The sequence below is a fragment of the Parambassis ranga genome, chromosome 5 (genome assembly GCF_900634625.1).
Source record: "Parambassis ranga chromosome 5, fParRan2.1, whole genome shotgun sequence".
Classification (NCBI taxonomy): Eukaryota; Metazoa; Chordata; class Actinopteri; family Ambassidae; genus Parambassis; species Parambassis ranga.
Genome location: NC_041026.1, coordinates 25,633,757 through 25,652,647, shown reverse-complemented (window position 1 = coordinate 25,652,647; position 18,891 = coordinate 25,633,757). Strand labels below are relative to the sequence as shown.

Genomic DNA, 18,891 nt, shown 5'->3' with positions numbered 1-18,891 from the left:
CTATGAAGACTCTGTAGTTGTGTGTACTCAGACTACAAGGTCAGAGCACAAATGGCTCTTTCTCTCTAACATACACACAGTGTGTAGACACACAATTATGTGCTAAAATACTTTATATAACTCCATATAAAAGCCAGAAACTACACTTCATAAGCACAGGCCTGCAGGTAAAGCGTTAATACAGCCACTAGGTTGTTAAGTGTGAAAATCACCAATTTCACCTCCTCCCAACAGGGTGGGAAACCACCAACAATCAAGAAAGCATGATTGTGTAGTGCCATGGCTGTGCAGTCTCAAAATATGATTATAATGGAAGGGTGTTTTCACACTTGGTTCCTTTCAGCCCTCTAAACGAACTCAGATCGATGACTCAGCATTTTTTGCACATATGTGAACGCTCCAACCAGACCCCTTTAAAACAAACTGCAACACCAGCAAAGCTACACACATCAGACCGTCCTCACAAAATGTCATATAGTAATGCAGTTTGTGATAAGACCTCGTGTACTTTTACAACATGGATGCTATTGGCTATTAGCCAAGAAATGAAAAGCTGCTGCCACTTCAGTAACTGCTGCGACAAATTTCATCAAACAGGTTTAATTGGTTGAGTTGAAACAAAATCAGGACATTTAATTAACAGCCATTTACGGGGTGTATACTGTAGATAGTTGAAGCCTTTTAGTTCAAAGCTGCTGAACATTCAAACACACATTTGTGTCTCAGACAACAGTGTCGCCTTAACCTTCACATTATCCATCTCAGATATATGGCTTTATTTTTCTCTACTTAGAAAAGTATGATTAAAAACATTGGTATATACACAAATACATCCATATTTACATCTCTGAATAGTGTGTTAATCAGTGGCATTATTGTTTTCTTAAAAAAATGCCTTAACAAGAAGAAACGTAATAGGACTCTCCTACTCAATACGTTGAATACAAGCAACTTAGATGGCCTTTAGTTTGTCTGCGTTTCAAATGTAATAAAACAAACTTAGAAACTTTAAATGACAAAGAATACAAACATTGTTAAATGTTTTTTTTTCTGGGAGGAACACAACTGTGAAACTTAACAAAATACTGCTCAACTACATTTACAGTGATGTTTTCAACAGGTGAAACACTGAAGGTTCAAAACTGTCCAGACTAGGAAGCATTCTTGTCCTTTTCTGCTGTTTTATCACTCTCCTTAGTTGTTTCATGTTTACTGTCCTTTTTCTCCTCTCTTTTTTCTCTGCTTCTGCTCTTCTCCCGGCGATTTCTGTCTTTGTCTCGGTCTCTTTCCTTCTCCCGGTCCCGGTCCCTGTCTCTGTCTCTGTCCCTCTCCCTGTCACGGTCCCGGTCCCGGTCCCTGTCACGGTCTTTGTCACGGTCTTTGTCACGGTCCCGTTCTTTGTCTCTGTCCCTACCGCGGTCTTTCCCACGATCTCGCTCACGGTCTCGATCTCTACTTCTTGATCTGTCCCGTCTCCTGTCTCGCTCACGTTCTCGCTCTCTGTCACGGTTCCTCCCCCTGTCCCGGTCATGGTCCCTCCGGTCAGAGTCCCTCGCTCTCTCCTTCTCCTTCTCCTTCTCCTTCTCCTTCTCCTTCTCCCTCTCCCTCTCCCGGTCTCTGTCTCTGTCTCTCCTCTTGTCTGTGTCTTGATCTCTGTGGCGCTCCATTTCTGTTTCCCTGTGCCTCTCCCCATCCCTCCCTCTGCTGCGATCTCTTTCTCTGCTACGCTCCTGATCCCGCTCCCTTTCCCTTTCCCTGCCTCTGTCCCACTCTCGCTCTCGGCTCCACCGTTTTGCTTGCACCCTATCCCATAAAGGCCTGGCAGGGATTTCTCTCTCTCTTTCTCGTTCCCTCTCCCTGCGCCGGTCCTCTGACAGGTCTCTCTGTCGCTCTTCAGAAGGTTGTAAGGAACCAGAAAGCAAATCTCTGTGCCCTCCTTCAAAGCGGCTAAAACGATCTCCACCGCGAGGTTCTGAGTCTTCATGTGTGGTGCTGCTCCGCCTCCTCATTTCAGGAGAAAGGCGGCGCCAGTGGTCATCCCTGTGTTGGTCTGGGCTGTGGGCTCCCACACGAACTGGAAGACCCAGAGGGGCTTCTGTAGGAGTTGGCAGCAGTGGCCCGCTGTGGCGAATAGGCCTTGGTTCATCAGAGTGCCTATCGAAGCGGTACCTTTCTGAACCTCCAAAAGGCTGAGAAGAGTGGGGTCGATTCTCCTGAGGTTGAGGACCTCGGTGCTCATCAAAAGATCCTATCCGATGTGGTGGCGAGGAGGGTGGCCTGGAGCTCCCAAACTGGTTATGTGCTTTGAAAAGCTGTCCACTCATATCCACACTGGAAAGTGGACCTCTTCTGTCCTCATACTGGTTAGGTGGAGGTCCCCGATAGGTAGGACCTGGTGGAAGACCCTGATTGTCCTTAAACATATGGAGAGTGTTTGGATTCTGTTCAACTTTTCCTCGAGGCTGGTCTATCATCGGGGATTGAGATCCATGGTCACCATACTGAGATGGAGGTGGAGCCCTGGATCCTTGAAAGAGGGTTGGAGGGAGTCTATTGTCAAAGTGACCAGGTGGTGGTGCTGTGAAAGGGGGAGGGGGACCTCTGTTTGCTGGGAAATTAAAAGGTGGTGGAGGACCAGAGAATCTTGGTGGAGGTAAGTTGTTTTGTCCAAGGGGTGGAGGAAGACCAGGAGGGGGGCCTTGCTGTCCAATGTGCTGATGGGGAATGGAGGGATCAAACATTTGAGGAGGAGGGGCTCTTTGAGCAAGTGGAGGGAATGGTGGTGGTGGTCCTCTGGGTGGCATAATATTTTGAGGTGGTGGCCCAGGAGGTGGCTGCTGCGGCGGTGGCTGACTCCCTGGCCACTGGCTTTGATAAGGAGTGTATGAAGAAGTAGTGCCATACTGCTGACTGCTGTCACCTTGCATGGGCGGATGTCCATGTACAGGGGGAGGAACGTGGATGGGCGGAGGTGGCCCCTGTACAGGCAGGGGGCCGGACATTGGAGGAAGACCATGCATGGGTGGTGGCATAGATACTGGCGGAGGCCTCATTATCAGGTTTTGTCCCTGCATGGAATGGGGTGGGGGAAAGTTGGACGGTGGGGGAATATCAGGAGGAGGTCTATACTCGCTATCGAAACCTGGTGATGACATGTGATGTGGCATATGATGTGACTGAGCATCAGCTATTCCTGTGCCCTGTGTGAGTACTGGAATAGTGGACATTATTGCAGATGTGTTTTCAGGCTCATTGTAATAGCTGGTAGCAGGTGTGTCTTGACTATTCTCATACTCCAAGTCCTCACCAGCTTTTAAAATGCTGGCAGCATTTGGCCAAATACTGTACTTGTCCATCTCCGTTTCAGCCTTGATCGGCTCAGCTTCCTCAGTTTTCACTTCTTTCTCATCCATGTAGTTGATCTCCATATCGGGTTCCACTTCCTCACCCAATAAAGGAATTGACACCTCTGCCTTGTCCGACTCCATAAAGAGTAGAGTCTCACTTTTCACACGCTCTTGAGGCAATAATGTCTCTGGGTCTTTTGATGAGTCTGCAGCTTCATCTGTGTTGGACGGCTGAGACTCGGGCACCACAGGCTCTGATGTAGAAAAAGTATCAGTCAACAGATCAAATGTTTCTTCTTTCTCCTCAAGTTCATTAGACAGTTGCCTGCCGCCTGAAGCTTGGCGAGGATCTCTGCTCTGTCTGGGGTCTCTCTTCTGGTTGATCAAAGGGGATGATGAAGACTTGACTAGTTCTTCAACCTTTTTGCCAAGTTGTAGCAGCTGACTATTAGCCAAAAGGGACTTGGTAGATTGAGTTAGGAGGGTGTTTGGCAGTGTCAATGAGGCAACATCTGGCATCTGTTCTCCCTGTTTCTGCAATGTCTGATCTCCGATCTGTTTAAGGCCATCCAGGATCTGTTGTGGATCAGTTATACATTCAGCCATAGACTGACTTGGTAATAAAGTTTTGACATCTTCAAAAATAGAATCATCCTCTGGGTCATACTCCACATCATCAGCTTCACTTGCCAACACCTCAGGCTGCTTAGAGAGCTCAGGTTTGCTTACCACCTCAACAGCCTTCACAGGCATGGTATAGCCCATACTGGGGTCATACTCTTCCTCTGGGTCATATGGTCGGTCATCTTCATCCTCTTCTACTGGTTTGTCTTTAGAAATTTGGGCAAACTGACGCACAATGGGGTCCAGCATTGTGGCACTTGAAGCAGTGGGTTCGCTGCCTTGATCAGATGGGGAGTTGGAAGCTTCAGAGTCGTGCTTTTTCTTTCCAAAAAGAGTTTTGAGAATGGTCTGAAGAGGAGTGGCAGATACTGCAGAGGACACAAGAGAGCCAGCTGAGGAGGGAGAGTCCCTACCAGTGGTAGAGGCTGAAGCCTTGGTGGAAGATAATAGGGAAAGCACTGATGGAGTGGTCACACTGCTGCTGGAGGTTTCAGAAGAGCTAGATGGGGGTGATCCTGGAGGAGTTGTGCTGAAGGGGATTTCAAGAGTCTGCCGTGTGCTTCTTTCTGCTCTTAATGAAGACTTTGGAAGGCCACTATCATCTGCATCTTTGTTTTGAATCTTAAGTCGTTTCTCCTCAGTTTCTAACTGAGCACCAGCACGTTTTCTGTCCTTCTGGCAGATCAGGAGCCCCAAGAGGAGGTTGGGCCGTGCTGGTTCAAGGCCTGTGAGATGAACAAAACAACAACATTAGCAAGGTAATTTTACAATACAAGGTTGCCACAACAAATAATTTGATAATGGTATAAGTATTTTCCACTTGTGGATAAAAAGGAAAAGAAAACAGGTGAAACAAAAGCTCTAACAAAATGCAGGCAGAAAATCTTTAAGGCTTTATCAGCAATAGAACAACATTAGTACATAAAACAGTTTACATGCAGTCTACACTTTAGTAACTTGTCAGTAGTTCTTAAACCTGCTGACAGGTATAGGTTTGTAGCGGTGATTAAAGATATTTGTAGGCGTAGTGAAAGAAATTAGTTCAAAACTGGCAAATGAAAACAACAAAAACATCACATTTTTGTAACTCTAAAACCAAGAATGCAAATTTCCTATTCAGCCTTTACTTGGTTCATCTGTTTTCCAAATACCTGACAAGATATGTTTGTTAATTTTAATTAAATAATTTATTTTAAACAAATTAATTTAAACTGGAAGCTTTATTCTTGACAGTTCTTAGATGTGGAAATGTCAATCACATGCTTGAAAAAAATTGATGTTTATTTTAGGGGTTGGTGATTTAGTATTGAATGACTGACAGAAATATGTAAATTACACATGATAATTATCATATTGAGGCACTGAGCACCAACCTGTGATACAAACTTCTTTTATTAGAAATGTGACAAAGTCAGATACACAGAGAAGAACAGAGGCTGTTACATGCACAACAAGGAGTGTGAGCGCCCCCTGCAGTACAAACCAATAAATTAAACTAATTTTAATTCCAACTTGAACAAAATGGCACTAAAAATACTTACCACCATGGCCAAAGAAAAAACAGGACAAAGAAAACATCTAAAATGTGAGGAAACGACTGAGGTTTTTTTGAACCCTTGTAAAAGCTTACCTGGCCCATCAAAAGGCAATAGTTTGGAGGGTAATGGATCCTTTGAGCCCAATGGGATGAGATAGAGATCTTTGATGCGACGGTTGTTGTTAGCTACCACGCCAAATCGCTTTCTGCTGCTAAAGTAAGAGAACAGAGAGACATATGCCACCTCCTCTTCCTCTGTGGCTGGGTGGAAACGGATCAGACACAGCTCCTGTGATCAAAAAATTTAAAAAGAAAGGGAAAAGCATGCAACTTAAGATACAATTTATTTTTAAATTACATTTTGTACTTTTCAATTTTGTGCTTTCAAACCTTGGAGAGAGAAGTTTTCAGCTTCCCAACGTAGTCCCACACTGTGTTTGGAGATATGCGGCCTCCGACATGAATGGTGTCCGGTAAATCCTGCACAACATTGACAAGACTATGAATAATGCTTCTTTGAAATGTTTGTGCTTTCACTTAAAAATCCACAAGTCTAATAGTAAGTATGAAACTGAAATAATAACCTCTTTCAGGTGTTCGAAGGACCCTGAGACCAGGTACGCCTTGGTAACAAACTTAGCGACTGACTGCATGTTGATAAATCCTTTCCAAATCTTCTCCTGGCCATGGAGGAAGATTGCCGTTTCCCCCTCTGCAGGAGGCTCTGATGTACTGTAAAAAACACAACAATCTTCTATTTAGATGGTTTGCACAAGAATTCCTAGTATGACAATATATAAGTATAAAAACAGTGATTAGTCTAATTAAGGAAGAGAATTACAGCCATCTCATTCTACTTGGCATCCAATCCTGTTCCAAAACAGGAAAAAATGAAAAAGGTATGCTAAGGAAAAAAAAATGAAAGTATGCTAATGCTAGTACTGAAGACTTTTACAGTGACTCTCACTACTGGTTACTTTAAGGAGGATTTAAGAGATTGTGAACCTTGTTTTTGATGATTTGGGCACAGCGACTGAAGATGGAGGACCTGGGGGCATCGGCAGAGGGATTTTAGGTGCAACTTCCACTGGAGCAGTAAGAGGAGCTGGGAGTGGCTCTGATGAATTGTTGGTAGGTTTTTCTGGAGCAGTGTAAGTGATGGTGACCCCTGAGCTGTGTCTTGCCATGCGAGGGTCTCTGCGGGTGATGCTGACAGACGAGACAGTGGGAACGACAGGGACAGGGGCCTGGACTGGAGGGACCACCATGCTGACATCATCCTGAAAGAGCTGGGGCTGTGATTCTAGAACGGTTGGCTCCATGTTGGATGTATAGGACGGCTGTTGGTACGGTAGAGAATCTTGGTGCTGGTAGGCTGCAGCGATTTGTGGTTGGCTGACAGGAGAGATGTCCCCTGACTTGGAGGGCTTAGCTTCAAGCTTCTTGGATAGTCTGGATTTTTTAGCTGCAGGCTCATCTTCTGTCTTTTGTCCTGGAGGCGAGAATACAAAACATGAATACAGAAAACTGGTGCTCCTGATGGTTATTCCATCAGATTGGTATTTACCTGTGCAAATCTTGCAGTTGAGGTCAAATAGATGAGTCCTGTGCTCAGACGTGGTGTCTTTCAGCATGTTACTGAAAATGTCCGGCATGCTGCCGCCACTGTTCCCATCAGCAGCAGAGGACTGGGCTAATGGAGTAGATCCAGGCTCATCCTGGTCCTAATGACAGACAAGAGATCATTCAAACCTTAGCTGAACTGGAAAAATATTAATATTGTAATATTGAAACATATTCTCCATTATTATGCTGTGCAACAGTGTATATTTTAGAAAGCAGAAAAAGATAAGAAAGAAAGAGATTTCAAAGGGACAAGGCTTCATTTTGAGGGTACATTAACGTGAGACATGCAAGGTGAAAGGAAAGTGTGAAAGTTGTAGAAGAATAGTTTGCCACCACTTACTGTAGCAGAAGCCATGCGAGAAGATGAAGTGGTGACAGAGATACATACATCTGCATCAGATGTTGGTGGAGCATCCTCCATGTCCATGCTGTGAGAGTCATGTCTGTTGCCCAGTTTGGACTGCCCTGAATGCCTTGCACTGGGAGACTGAGCCTACAAATGAAAGTTGCAGTTTTTAACAAACTAATTACAGTGGACTTGGCAATTGGTTAAGTTAAAAGGAAGTAAGGCTTACCTCAGAAGCATCAGACTTCCTCCATTCAGATATCTCTTTGGAAGCCATCTCTTCAGCACTTAGTCTCACCAGTCTGAAGGGACTGACCTCACCACCCACCACCCTGTAGAACAAACCCTGAGGCAAACACACAAGACACCAGTTAACATCAGAAAACTAAGTTTGAAGTTGTGTGTGTATTCAATACATTCACAATTCTGCAAATAAAGGTCAGCATATGAATATTATATTGACTCACTTTGTTTTTCGGATCTTTCAAGTTGAACATGAGGGTCCTATATTTGTTCTTATACTTGCTGTCAGTGCTAAGGCAAATGTTAAACATCTCCTTCTCAATGGCAAACGCAAGCCTCCCCACTTCACTCTCGGTCATTTTCAGGTCATCACTGTCACTCACCCTGGCGGAAAGGAACAAATATTTGTTTAGTTCACAATTTACAAGAGAAAGCAACACGTATTATCTTCAACTTGACTTTGTGAGAAAACGTACCGCTTATAAAGGATGTCTGTCAGGGAGCGACGGATGTTCTGTCTCATCTGGTTGTTTGGTGGTGGTGGCAATGGGGAAACCGGGGGTGCAGATGTGGCGGGATGTGGAGGTCTAGAAGATGAAGAGCGGCCGGAGCGAGATGAAGAAACTGGGGATGATGGGACTCTAGAGGAAGAGTGGCTGTGGGAACTAGTGTCCTTGTGTTGAGGCTGCTTCTTAGGAATGGTGAAGCTGGACTTGGTGACTCTCAGTGCTCCTGTGATGTGAATAGGACCTGGAGGGAAGGGAGAATGGGCATGGACGGGCGGCTGGCCTGGCTTTTTGGACTTTGCTGCAGTTTTAGCCTGGGCTTTTGCAGGTTTCTTAGAAGACTTTGAGCTTGACGCCTGAGGGGAAGGCTTCTTGCCCTTTGGAGAAACCTTGACTGCTTTAGTTGTTGGAGACTTCTTGTTTCCTTTTCCTGCTGTGGCCGATGCTGAGGAAGATTTCTCAGGAGTAGAAGCTGGTTCCTTTTCCTTTGGTTCCTTCTCCTTCTCACTCTGCTTCTCTTCTTTGGGAGGAGCTGGAAATTAAGAAAAATAACCAATATTTTAAAATCTTTTTCCGATACCTAACAGCATGCCATACAGTGTGGTAATACTTTACTGAATCAAAGATTTAACCAGAATCCCCTACTTGATAACCATTACAAATGAACGACAACTCATTCATACAATGCAGAGTAGAGGAAAAACACCTTTGGGGATTATATTAAACCAAGAAATAAGAACACGCAGGTGACAAAATAAAACTATTCATTTGTTATATGAGCTATACAGTTAAGAGTGTATACACAGTGACATGAACACAATATGGAGGACAGCAGATAAATGGTCCCTTTTTATTCGTAGCAGCATACAGTGCTGTAAGGGCCCTTTGATTGAAAGAATTAAAATATTTAATTTGGGGCAACACTCATCCTTAAGAGGACCTGTATTGGACATTCCAACACTTAATCCAGATTCATATATCCATAAAAGGACTTGATTTCAGCCAACCACACACACACAAACCCCAACTGCAAACTTACTACCAGCAGTTAGTAAAAAAAATTAAACTGTCAGTTTCACTTGGTTGAACAAGAGGAGCAGGGAGCCATAGCTATTGACTGTTTTATCACCTGAAACAATATTGACAAACTAATGATTCTCCAAAATAGTTCTAATGTCCCAAAGGGTGATAAACTGACCCCAAAAGCAACTACTCTCAAGTCTTATTCATGGTTCTGTCATTTAACTAAATCATGCAAGCATCGATCATTAGTCACAAAGTTAATCTCAATCCGATGAGCAATCCAAAACTAGCAAATTTCTCTTTAAAGCTGTCCTCTGCATGTTAGAGCTTTCTTTTGTTAGAACTGCATAGAAATTCACCATACTGAACACTACAAGACCCACAATAACACCCAGCAGAACTATAAAACCACCATTTCTAAAGAGGTTATCACACCAATCAAAACGTCACAGCAAAAAGACTTCAATAAGCAAATCAGTGAACTACATTTCCTGCTGACAACCATCAACAACCATAACTTCTTTAGAATATACATTATTGCTTGCTGTCCTATCAGATATTTTCCTCGGAGTTCCGTAATGGAGCATTATGTAAAGGTGAACTGGGACAAAATGGAAGAGGTCCACATTTGATCTTCCCCTTAATATGTATAAAATTTCATCAGATGCAAAATGTATGGCGAAAAACTCTGAAGATGGGTCTCCCTCTTCAAAATCTGCATGCTCAGCCCCAGGTCTTCAGCCTTCATCTTCTGCTGTGGCCTTCCTGAACTTCGCTGCTTCTCTCCTTATGTGGTCTGGTCATCACAGTCCAGATCCTGTCTTGGCCTGCTGCTCACCCGTGAAAGGCTCTCAACCATCACGTCAAGTGTGTGCAGATTAAACAGTTGCATATACTTGTTTTGAGCTGAAGTTGTCAGGATATCCCACAGCAAGCCAACACTGCTCACATAATCAATCGAGGCATCCAAAAATCTGTTTATCACCTTTTATTTTAAAGCCACTTTCCCAGGAGAAGAGATGCATGAAATTCATTATGAATCAAAAACAGCCACGTACCCACAAACTGAAGGTCAGGAGTAACACTGGGTTGTGTTCAACAGCTGATAATATCAATGTGGCCCTTCATCATAGATTCACAATATCACAGGGACCTACCTGCTGGTGAAAGGAAGGAAGGACCTTTAAGGGGCCAACAGCTGAGGTGATGAACCCAGGGAGCGGAGGGAGACTTGTACAGGCAAAACAAGCAGGTCATTTCAAATCTCAAACACAGGACGCGCTCACACAAGCACACACACACACACACACAGCTGCTTGGACTTGCTGCTTGCATTTAAGAGCACTGCCCTTCTTTTTGCCTGTACACGTTCATTTAAACGTTTTCATTTAGAGTGCTGCAATGTAAATAAGGGGCACTCCAACAATAAAAACAGCCCATTACCAAAGCTGCAAAAAAGCAGTAAGTTCAACTCCAATTCAATCCTGAGAGGCACAGTGACCTCATGTGTCAGGCTTTGTAAAACTCCTCCTGAGCTGCACAACACATTAAGCAACTTAATGCAATGATCTCAAGCGTGCAACCTGTGGAGAGCCCCTTTCAACAATGAGTATATTTGGATCACTGAATACTTACCTAACCCGTGAATGGTACTTACCGGAATCACAGCTGCCAGCAATTCATTGAGTAACAAAATTTGAGCATGATCAACGTCACAATACCTTGCAAATCACTAGAAAAGTCTAGAGTACAGAGGAGTTCATGTTCTTTCCCAAAATGCGCAGATCACTTCTAAATGATGTTAGCAGGACATGAACCACATTTATAATGAAAGAAAAACAATGTGGTTTTAAAAACAGCCCAAAATCTTCAAAGAGATACATACACTTTTTGTTTAACACTGTTGGTGATATGGGTGTAGTCTTTTCTGGTGTTACTGCAATGTAATTATGGTCGCTGGACCAGGATGCAGCAGTTGGCGGGGGAGGATGTTCCTCAGCATGCTCATCTTCATCGTCCTCATCTGGATCAGGAGTGTAGTCTTCATCGCTGTCCAAATCATCCTGGGCCTTTCTTTGCGTTTTCCTTCCACCAGCATCACTGCTCTGGGTGGATGAGATGAAAAACACAGTCAGGCAACTACGCAATTCAAGAAGCTGTCATAAATCATAAAAACATAATGTCAGGAAACTCTGCCTCAAGTACATTTGGTGACTTTTACAGCCTTTTTAAGCCTGAAGCTGTGTGCAGTTAATATTTCAAAACATTTGTGCTTACTCGATGCCTTTTCACATCTGTGTGCATCAAGCCTTCTGTAAACCTGGACACATTTCTATGAAAAAACATACACTCTTCTAAACTATTCTTGGCAGGTACATTTCAGTGGTTTGGGCTTGTGAGCCAAAAAAGCTAATTACAGACACTACCTTCAGGGGCCTGTCCAGTATTATCAGATAACTTTACAGTTTGTAACATCACCACACCCCTTACCAGAAATGTTTTCACCAAGGCAAAACTGCAATCATATTCATCTATTAAATGTCTTTCATAATTTTGCCTGTACTGCTGTCTCCAATGACAGAAATAGATATGATGCCAAACATTACAAATCATTGCACAAATGCATTTTGACTGTAACGGAAGTCATATTCAAGCATCAGCAGCCGTCTTTCTCATTCATCTTTCATGCTTTAGGTCATCACATACGGAAACAACAGTGGTCTTGTAAAGGTCATAAACACTTGCCAGTTTAATCAATGTTGTGTATGTTTGTGTCATGATCCTGCAAGGATGTTTCAGCAGAATATATGCTCCCACCAAACTTCATTTCAAAGGGTCATATAGCACATGGAACCCTCTCCCACTGCTCATTTCTGACATTGGACAGGAGGTGTCTCTGTTGACCCGTTTCCAAAATTGATAATCTGACATCCTCCCTGGTCAGCTATGTGAAGGTGTGGAACTGCCCACAAAACTTCAATTGCTGGATTTGGTTATTCAGATGATCACTTGATATTCTGAAATAGGAGTACAGCAGCTAACATTTACCATTTGTGAAGAAATTCCCCTACCAATTAGCAGAGACTGCTTCAAAATACTTTCAATTACAGTAGGTAAAAATGGCAAAAGTGGCATTAAAATGCAATAGATGTTCCCCACAATGGAAGAGGAGTAGTGGAGTATGTGCTTGCAATAGTCACAGAAAACACAACTATTCAGGATATTCCTTGTGAACTGTGCTAAGCAAAACCTGGAACGAAAACATATTTGGCACAAACAAATACTTTTTAAAACCTTATATGAAATGCAACAAGACAAGAATCTACAACTCTGACAGAGACACAAATCTAAATAAAATACTCTTTGTGATGTCCAGACAGCTGTTGACTCCAACGTAAAACTTGTGTCATGAGGTGAAAGGCATGAAGGACAGAAAAGAGGTCATCATTTCAGGCAGTCTGAGTTACCTTTTGTGTGGACTTGTTTTTTGGAGCCTTGTCCTTCTGTTTGGGCTCTTTGACATCTGTGATGGACTTCATGGTCGCAGCAGCATGTTTCAGGATGCAGTCATTTCCACAGTACACAGAGTCTGGCTGGGCATTGTTGTCACAGCCAGGCCCAATACATTTGGGAAGAGCAGACTCATCCTCAGCCTCCGGCCCGGTCTTATTCCCCATCACTTCGCTTGGTGTCGTTTTCACCTCCACATCTGTTGCAATCTTCTGTTCAGCAACAACTGCTTTCTGCTCTGTTGTTGATGCTGCATTCTTATCCCCTATTTGTGTGGCCTTCTGGTCAGCTTTTGGTTGAGGGGGCTGCTGTGCTGCCTGCTGCAAATCAGTACAAAATCAACAGTAGAAGTGGGCAGTATTAGTAAAATAACTTTTTCATATCAGCGTCTGTCCATCTCTCTCTGTCTGGTGTGTGTATATATATGCATACATATATATATATATATATATATATATATATATATATATATATATATATATATATATATATATATATATATATATATATAAATCCAGGTATTGTTAATGTTTCTACTATCTGGTAGAGTAAATTGTCTAAAGCTTATCATTGTTATTCAAATCAATTTTATCACAAACCTGCTGCAACTTTGCTTTAGCAGTGCAACGATGCCAGAGTGGACACTATCAAACATGTATTAGGTTTGCTGCCTTTAGCCATGCCTTCAACAGTTTTTGTCCACAAAGGGGTTCATATGATGCATTTGTATGCATTTCAGTTATTGATAGGGACTGATTCACATTCTTGAAAATTTTAGAATATCCAATTGTATGCCGTTTATTCAAAATGCAATAGTTTCTAGCATGAAACCAGTACTGGATAACAGAACGATATCTATGTGACTTCAAACAACAATTCATACCGGTTTAAGTTTCCAATCGTGATGACGTACCGGCTGAAAGATCTTTATCTTCTTTTTTCCAGTTGGATTTGTAGCTTTCTCTATCCTGCCTTTGATGCCCAGGTCCTCCATTCCCCTCTCATCAGTACCAATAGACAAGAAACATGGAGTTGCTGTTGCAGCATGAACAGCTGACAGGCTAGCGTTAGCTTTCTCAGGAGGTGCAGATGAGTTCAAAACAATTGCAATAGCATTCAGTGAAGAAGCATCAGTTTTGGGTTTCCCAGTGTCTGCACTTGTAGAGAGGTTGGATGTGGCTGGCCTGACCACCTGGTTTTTCTTAGCTGTGCAGTTGGGGCAAACGTAGTCCTCACCGTTTCTTTCCATTAGGCGTCCACGAGCCTCAGTGATGCCTACACAGTCACCATGGAACCACTCCTCACAGCGGTCACAGCAGATCATAAACCTTCAGTGCAAAAGAGATTAAAGCATATAATGCTCAGAAAATTCTGCTTTTCAAATTCATGAATGCATATATAATAAAGAAAATGTAGGTATTCATATAAACTAATGTAAAGCTTATATACACCATGTATTATTTGGAGAGTGTATATATATATATATTCACACACACACACACTATATATATATATAAAAACTGAATGAATCAAACCTTTTGTTGTGTTTTTGGCGACAGATGCAGTAAAGCGCATTAGGATCGTAGCCTCCATCATCGGATTCAATTGATGATGAAGATGACGAAGAGTCACTCTCATCATCTTCCTCATCCTCCTCCTCCTGTGCCTGGAGCTTTTGTGCTTTTCCAGTTGTTTGGAAAGTTTTCGGCCTTGTGTCTTTTGTGACCACAGCAGGTGTGCTCTTGTTGGCAGGAGCAGTGGCAGGTGTAGTGTTTTTATTAGCTACTCTTTTTTTGTTGACGTATGTTCTTACTGGCCCACGCTTTAGTGACATTGCTACAGGCGTGTCTGCACTGTCTTCATCATCCTCCTGTGTTTCACCTGTGTCATTTTTTTCATCCTTGTTCTTCAGTTCAGCAACCTCCTTCTCAGAGTCCTGCTCTGGCTGAGTATGTGCTTGCTCGCTGCCCCCTACATCTCCTGAAGTGGGCTCAGTCTTCTCATCTTTATTGTCCTCTTCATTGCTAGCCTGCAGCTGCTCCTTTGTAAGAGCATCTCTACTATCCTCCTCATTTTCAGAGCTTCCCTCATCTTTGACAGATACTCCGCCACTTGACCTAGTCTGTCTACCACCACCTCGAATTCTCCTTTGAGTTTGCCGCCGTGTGCTACTTCTTGTCTTCCTGTCAGGTGACTCTACCTTGTCTTCTGGGGTCTTGGAGTCTGCATTACCATCAAAGCTGGCCTCTGAAGCAGTCTCTGCATCAGTTGGGGTTTGGGAAGGAGGATCTCCACTGTCCAGGCTGGGAGGGGCACCCTTTCTTGTTGCTCTTTTGGCAGTCAAGAGGAATTCTTCTAGTTTGTCAGTGCGCTTGGGCTGTCTGCCACTACGTCGCACAGGGCAGCGGCTTTCAGGACTGTCGGTAGCTGCCTCCACAGGCATCTCTCTCTTTGCAACAGTGGACCGACGGAAACCCCAAGTCTTCTTTACTTCAGTATTGACCCTCGGAGATTTATCAAGCTCCTCTAGCAACTCCTTGGCCACATTCTCACATTCTGTTTGAAAATGCTCCTTCTGCCTGCTATCCTCTTCTCCAAGCCCTACGAAGAAACAGATTAAAGGCACAGAAATTATGGCATGCAATTAACTAGAGAGCAGCATAATATTACATTAAACATGTGTCATGAGGGATTTATAGGAATCATAATTGGATTTGACCCCTACTTACCAGTCATTTTACCCAGATTTAAAAATCACAGTATAAAGATTACAGAACCTAATGCCACCACCTGTGTCCAGTACTATTACAAGAGTATGTGGGAAAAGAAGCTCATTCAAGGTACCTTGAGAGCAGCTATCCATACGATCCTGGCTCTGCTCTGGCTCAGGAGCTAGAGAGAGCTCAGGGCTCACATTCCCCTCCATAGATGATGGAGTCACTACTTTCAAAATGAATGTCTACAGTTAAAAGAAAAGCACAAGACACAGACTATGAGTCACTCTTTTCAGTTCATAATATAAAAATAAGTGAGGGATGCCAGGATTTTCTTTTCTCTGGGCATTATGAGTGTATTAGTTAGTTTGATTAGTATATTATTATATAGTATATTAGTATATTCTATTATAGTTTCACCCACTAGTATTTCTCAAATCTGTTTTTATAATTCCAGTTCCTCTGAGGGTATGCAATGACATCATTTTTTTTGCAATACCAAAGATAATAGACAGTAGCTCAATAACCTCTCTGCAGCTGTTATAGGCAGGGATAAATGCAATCCTGAGAGGAAGACAAATATCAAACACATAGGAAAGCCATCAGTGTAAAAGTCAGTGCTGTGCTGGATTGTATACTTGAATGGAAATACTGGCAGAACTTGAGGATGCCTGTGTGGTGTGGTGTCTTTGCATGTTTGTTGCCTTGCCCTGCCATGTCATATCTGTTCATCATATTTTTTGTCCCAAAACAGCCTTTCAATGGATTTCCTGGTTGACTAATGACAAGTAGACAAAAATATTTAAACATCAAATACACAAAGCTGAGATGTATAATGGTCCCTTACAGGATGCAGCCACAATTATCCTCTCCTGTTCATGTCTACAAAGGTATTTTTAGGGTTTTTGTGTCAAATCTGAGCAGCTGTGTGTCATGCACAACAAATTATACGTTAAGCCTTATTTTCCATCTGAAGGGGATAGTGGCAAAAGCAGGTTCCACTTTGCAAAAATAATGTCTTGGGTGCATCAATTGCATACCCTCAATTTTCCAGCTAGCGCTTCTGTTTTACAATGTGATAATAGTAAAATATATTTCTTGTACTAAAACATGTCAATATATATTTTTTTGTAAACTTAAATACCAAAGATTATTAATGTTTGTTCATTATTACAGATTTATAGTCCACACATGACCCTGCTATTTTTTTATTGTAAAAGCACATAAAGAAATTGGTCTGTACCTGCAATTCAGCTATGATGGGTAACAAAGTGCTTCTTCAAAGACAACAAAGGCTTTACATCAGTGATCATCAGCCTCCATACAAGGTTAAAGGGTCTGCCAGAAAGAGGAGAAAGTAAGTTAGGTTTAATGTACTACACTTATGAGATGAAAAAACAGTACAGATCCATGCATCTGCTGAAGATGTAATATATTTAGCATATTTATCTATTCCTTTGCAACTTTACTTTGATTTTCAGTGTTAATGCATATGCTCAACACAGAGTAAAGAAGTTATTAAATATTAACTTATTAAATATAAGCAGTTTAAATTAACAGATTAATATACGTCATTTTAATATCCAAATGTTATGCTTGTCGAAACATCTATCCATAAATTGTTTGGATTCAATTTTGAAATCCATTATTGTATCCCTAATGAGTGAGGTTTGCACACTGCACAGACAACACAGGGAAAAAAGAATCCAAGTGATTGAACCGCACTCCTCCAATGGTAAGCCTGCGGTCACGACACCGTGCCACGTGAACGGGAGGACAACTACTGCCAAGAAATATAGGAGGGGCCCGAGACGAAGAGAAAAATTGAGCATGATACGGCGTATGTTTTCACATAAATCCACATTCAAACATGCACAGAACATATGCGGTGCGACATGCCGACAGTTGTACTCGACGCTGTCCGAGAGGACACTAGAGAGAATCTTGAAATGGCCTTGGTGCGCTATGTACAATGTTAACTTCTCCATCACAACGAGACCGCCTTATCACGTGTACGATGTTCAGAAATAAATCGTTAACACGTTCGACACAGCAGAAGTATATAGGAAAAGACAGCAACAGACAACAACAGAAGACGATAACTCCCGTACTCCAACACAGCCCATGATGGCCGCAAATCAACAATCTGTCACACAGCAACAGTGTTTACCGTAATCACTGTATAATGCAAGTGCAGAAGCTATGCCTGACCATTTATCATAATATATTCAACAATTCTTTGAATAAGGAGAAACAGCCTTTTACAATACATGGTTTATTCTCGTCTGCCGTTTCGTTTTAGGAGGAACTACTGCAAAACGTGCATTGTAGCTACCAAGCTAACGCTATTAGCAACGTAGCGTGGATGAGCTAACGCAAACCCAACCTGTAGCCAGCAGTATTAAGCAACCGTCAGCAATAACATAAAACCACACCACTATCAAAAACAAACTAGAAAATGTAAAAACAGCCATTGCCACCGTAAACGACTGTAGTCGAATTTACCAGCGTAGTTACAAGAAAGCGTTACAGCTAATGCCAGCCATCATGTTCAACCTTGCTTCCGATACTCGTACCAGCGCAAACTCTTGCATGACTATGAACACTGAGACACGGACGCAAAGCATAAAAAATGATCGATACGCAGATAATATATACACAGTTGCATTCTACCCACTTACAGGCTAGAAGTGACGATGATATAACCTCGTTCTTTCTTCGGTCAGTCCTCCATTTTCCATTCCCGCTGGAGCTAACTAACTGCGGCAGATGGCTGACGGTTTACAAAAAGCGCTATAAACTAACAGCGCCCCCGTTGGCCAGGAGGTGAACCGAGCCAGTACAGAAAACAGTGCTGGCTTGTTTGGCGTGTACTATTTTTAAAATATTAATCAAGGCAGGATTTTTACAAAACTTTGATCTTAATGGGTCAGCCAGCATTTGCGTAAAGTATTAGACATTTTAGAGTTGTGACATTTGCCAAATGTAGAGATGTAATCGCTCACAATGGCCCCTAACTCTTTATCAAGACTTTTAATAGATGTATTACCAGTAAATTAAAACATTTACCCTATAGCAATCACATTTAAGAACAAGTTTGATAGAGCAGCATCTAATGAGCGTTTCAAGACTAAAATGGAGTCTGTAGCTTGAAATTTGTTGGAGGAGATACATTTGGCAGATGACACTGAAATTGCTTAATATTTGAAAAAACTATAATTTTTTGAAAAAACCTTGAGGTTGACCCGGAATGTCCTCTGTGAGATGAACATTTTGATAGTTGAATGGCTAAAATCGGTCAATGTATGCTGAAGATACGCTGCGCCAAAAAACTTACGGAAGAATAAAAAGAAGAAGAAGAAAGAGGGTGAATAACAATAGTTTGATTGCCGTAGCAATGGCAATCAAACTAATA

The 18,891-nt window shown here is 42.4% G+C and overlaps 1 protein-coding gene across 6 annotated transcripts; it reads right to left on the bottom strand.

Annotated features, from left to right (window-relative positions):
* Positions 1-584: 584 nt before the first annotated feature.
* Positions 585-18,261, bottom strand: dido1 (death inducer-obliterator 1). 6 transcript variants are annotated; one of them, XM_028405218.1, is made up of 17 exons: positions 18,158-18,261; positions 16,720-16,814; positions 15,607-15,721; positions 14,298-15,363; positions 13,646-14,090; positions 12,720-13,082; positions 11,138-11,357; positions 8,200-8,761; positions 7,948-8,107; positions 7,710-7,826; positions 7,475-7,627; positions 7,076-7,232; positions 6,514-7,000; positions 6,093-6,240; positions 5,899-5,988; positions 5,602-5,797; positions 585-4,696 (listed from the first exon to the last, which is right to left on the bottom strand). In XM_028405218.1, exons 3-17 carry the CDS (start codon positions 15,686-15,688, stop codon positions 1,152-1,154), a joined length of 7,791 nt encoding a protein of 2,596 aa, XP_028261019.1. In that variant the 5' UTR covers positions 15,689-15,721; positions 16,720-16,814; positions 18,158-18,261; the 3' UTR covers positions 585-1,151. The 6 variants fall into 6 exon arrangements, with proteins under 6 accessions (XP_028261019.1, XP_028261023.1, XP_028261020.1 ...); XM_028405222.1 differs by having other exon boundaries at positions 7,523-7,627; XM_028405219.1 differs by having other exon boundaries at positions 12,720-13,079.
* Between the last annotated feature and the right edge of the window lie 630 nt (positions 18,262-18,891).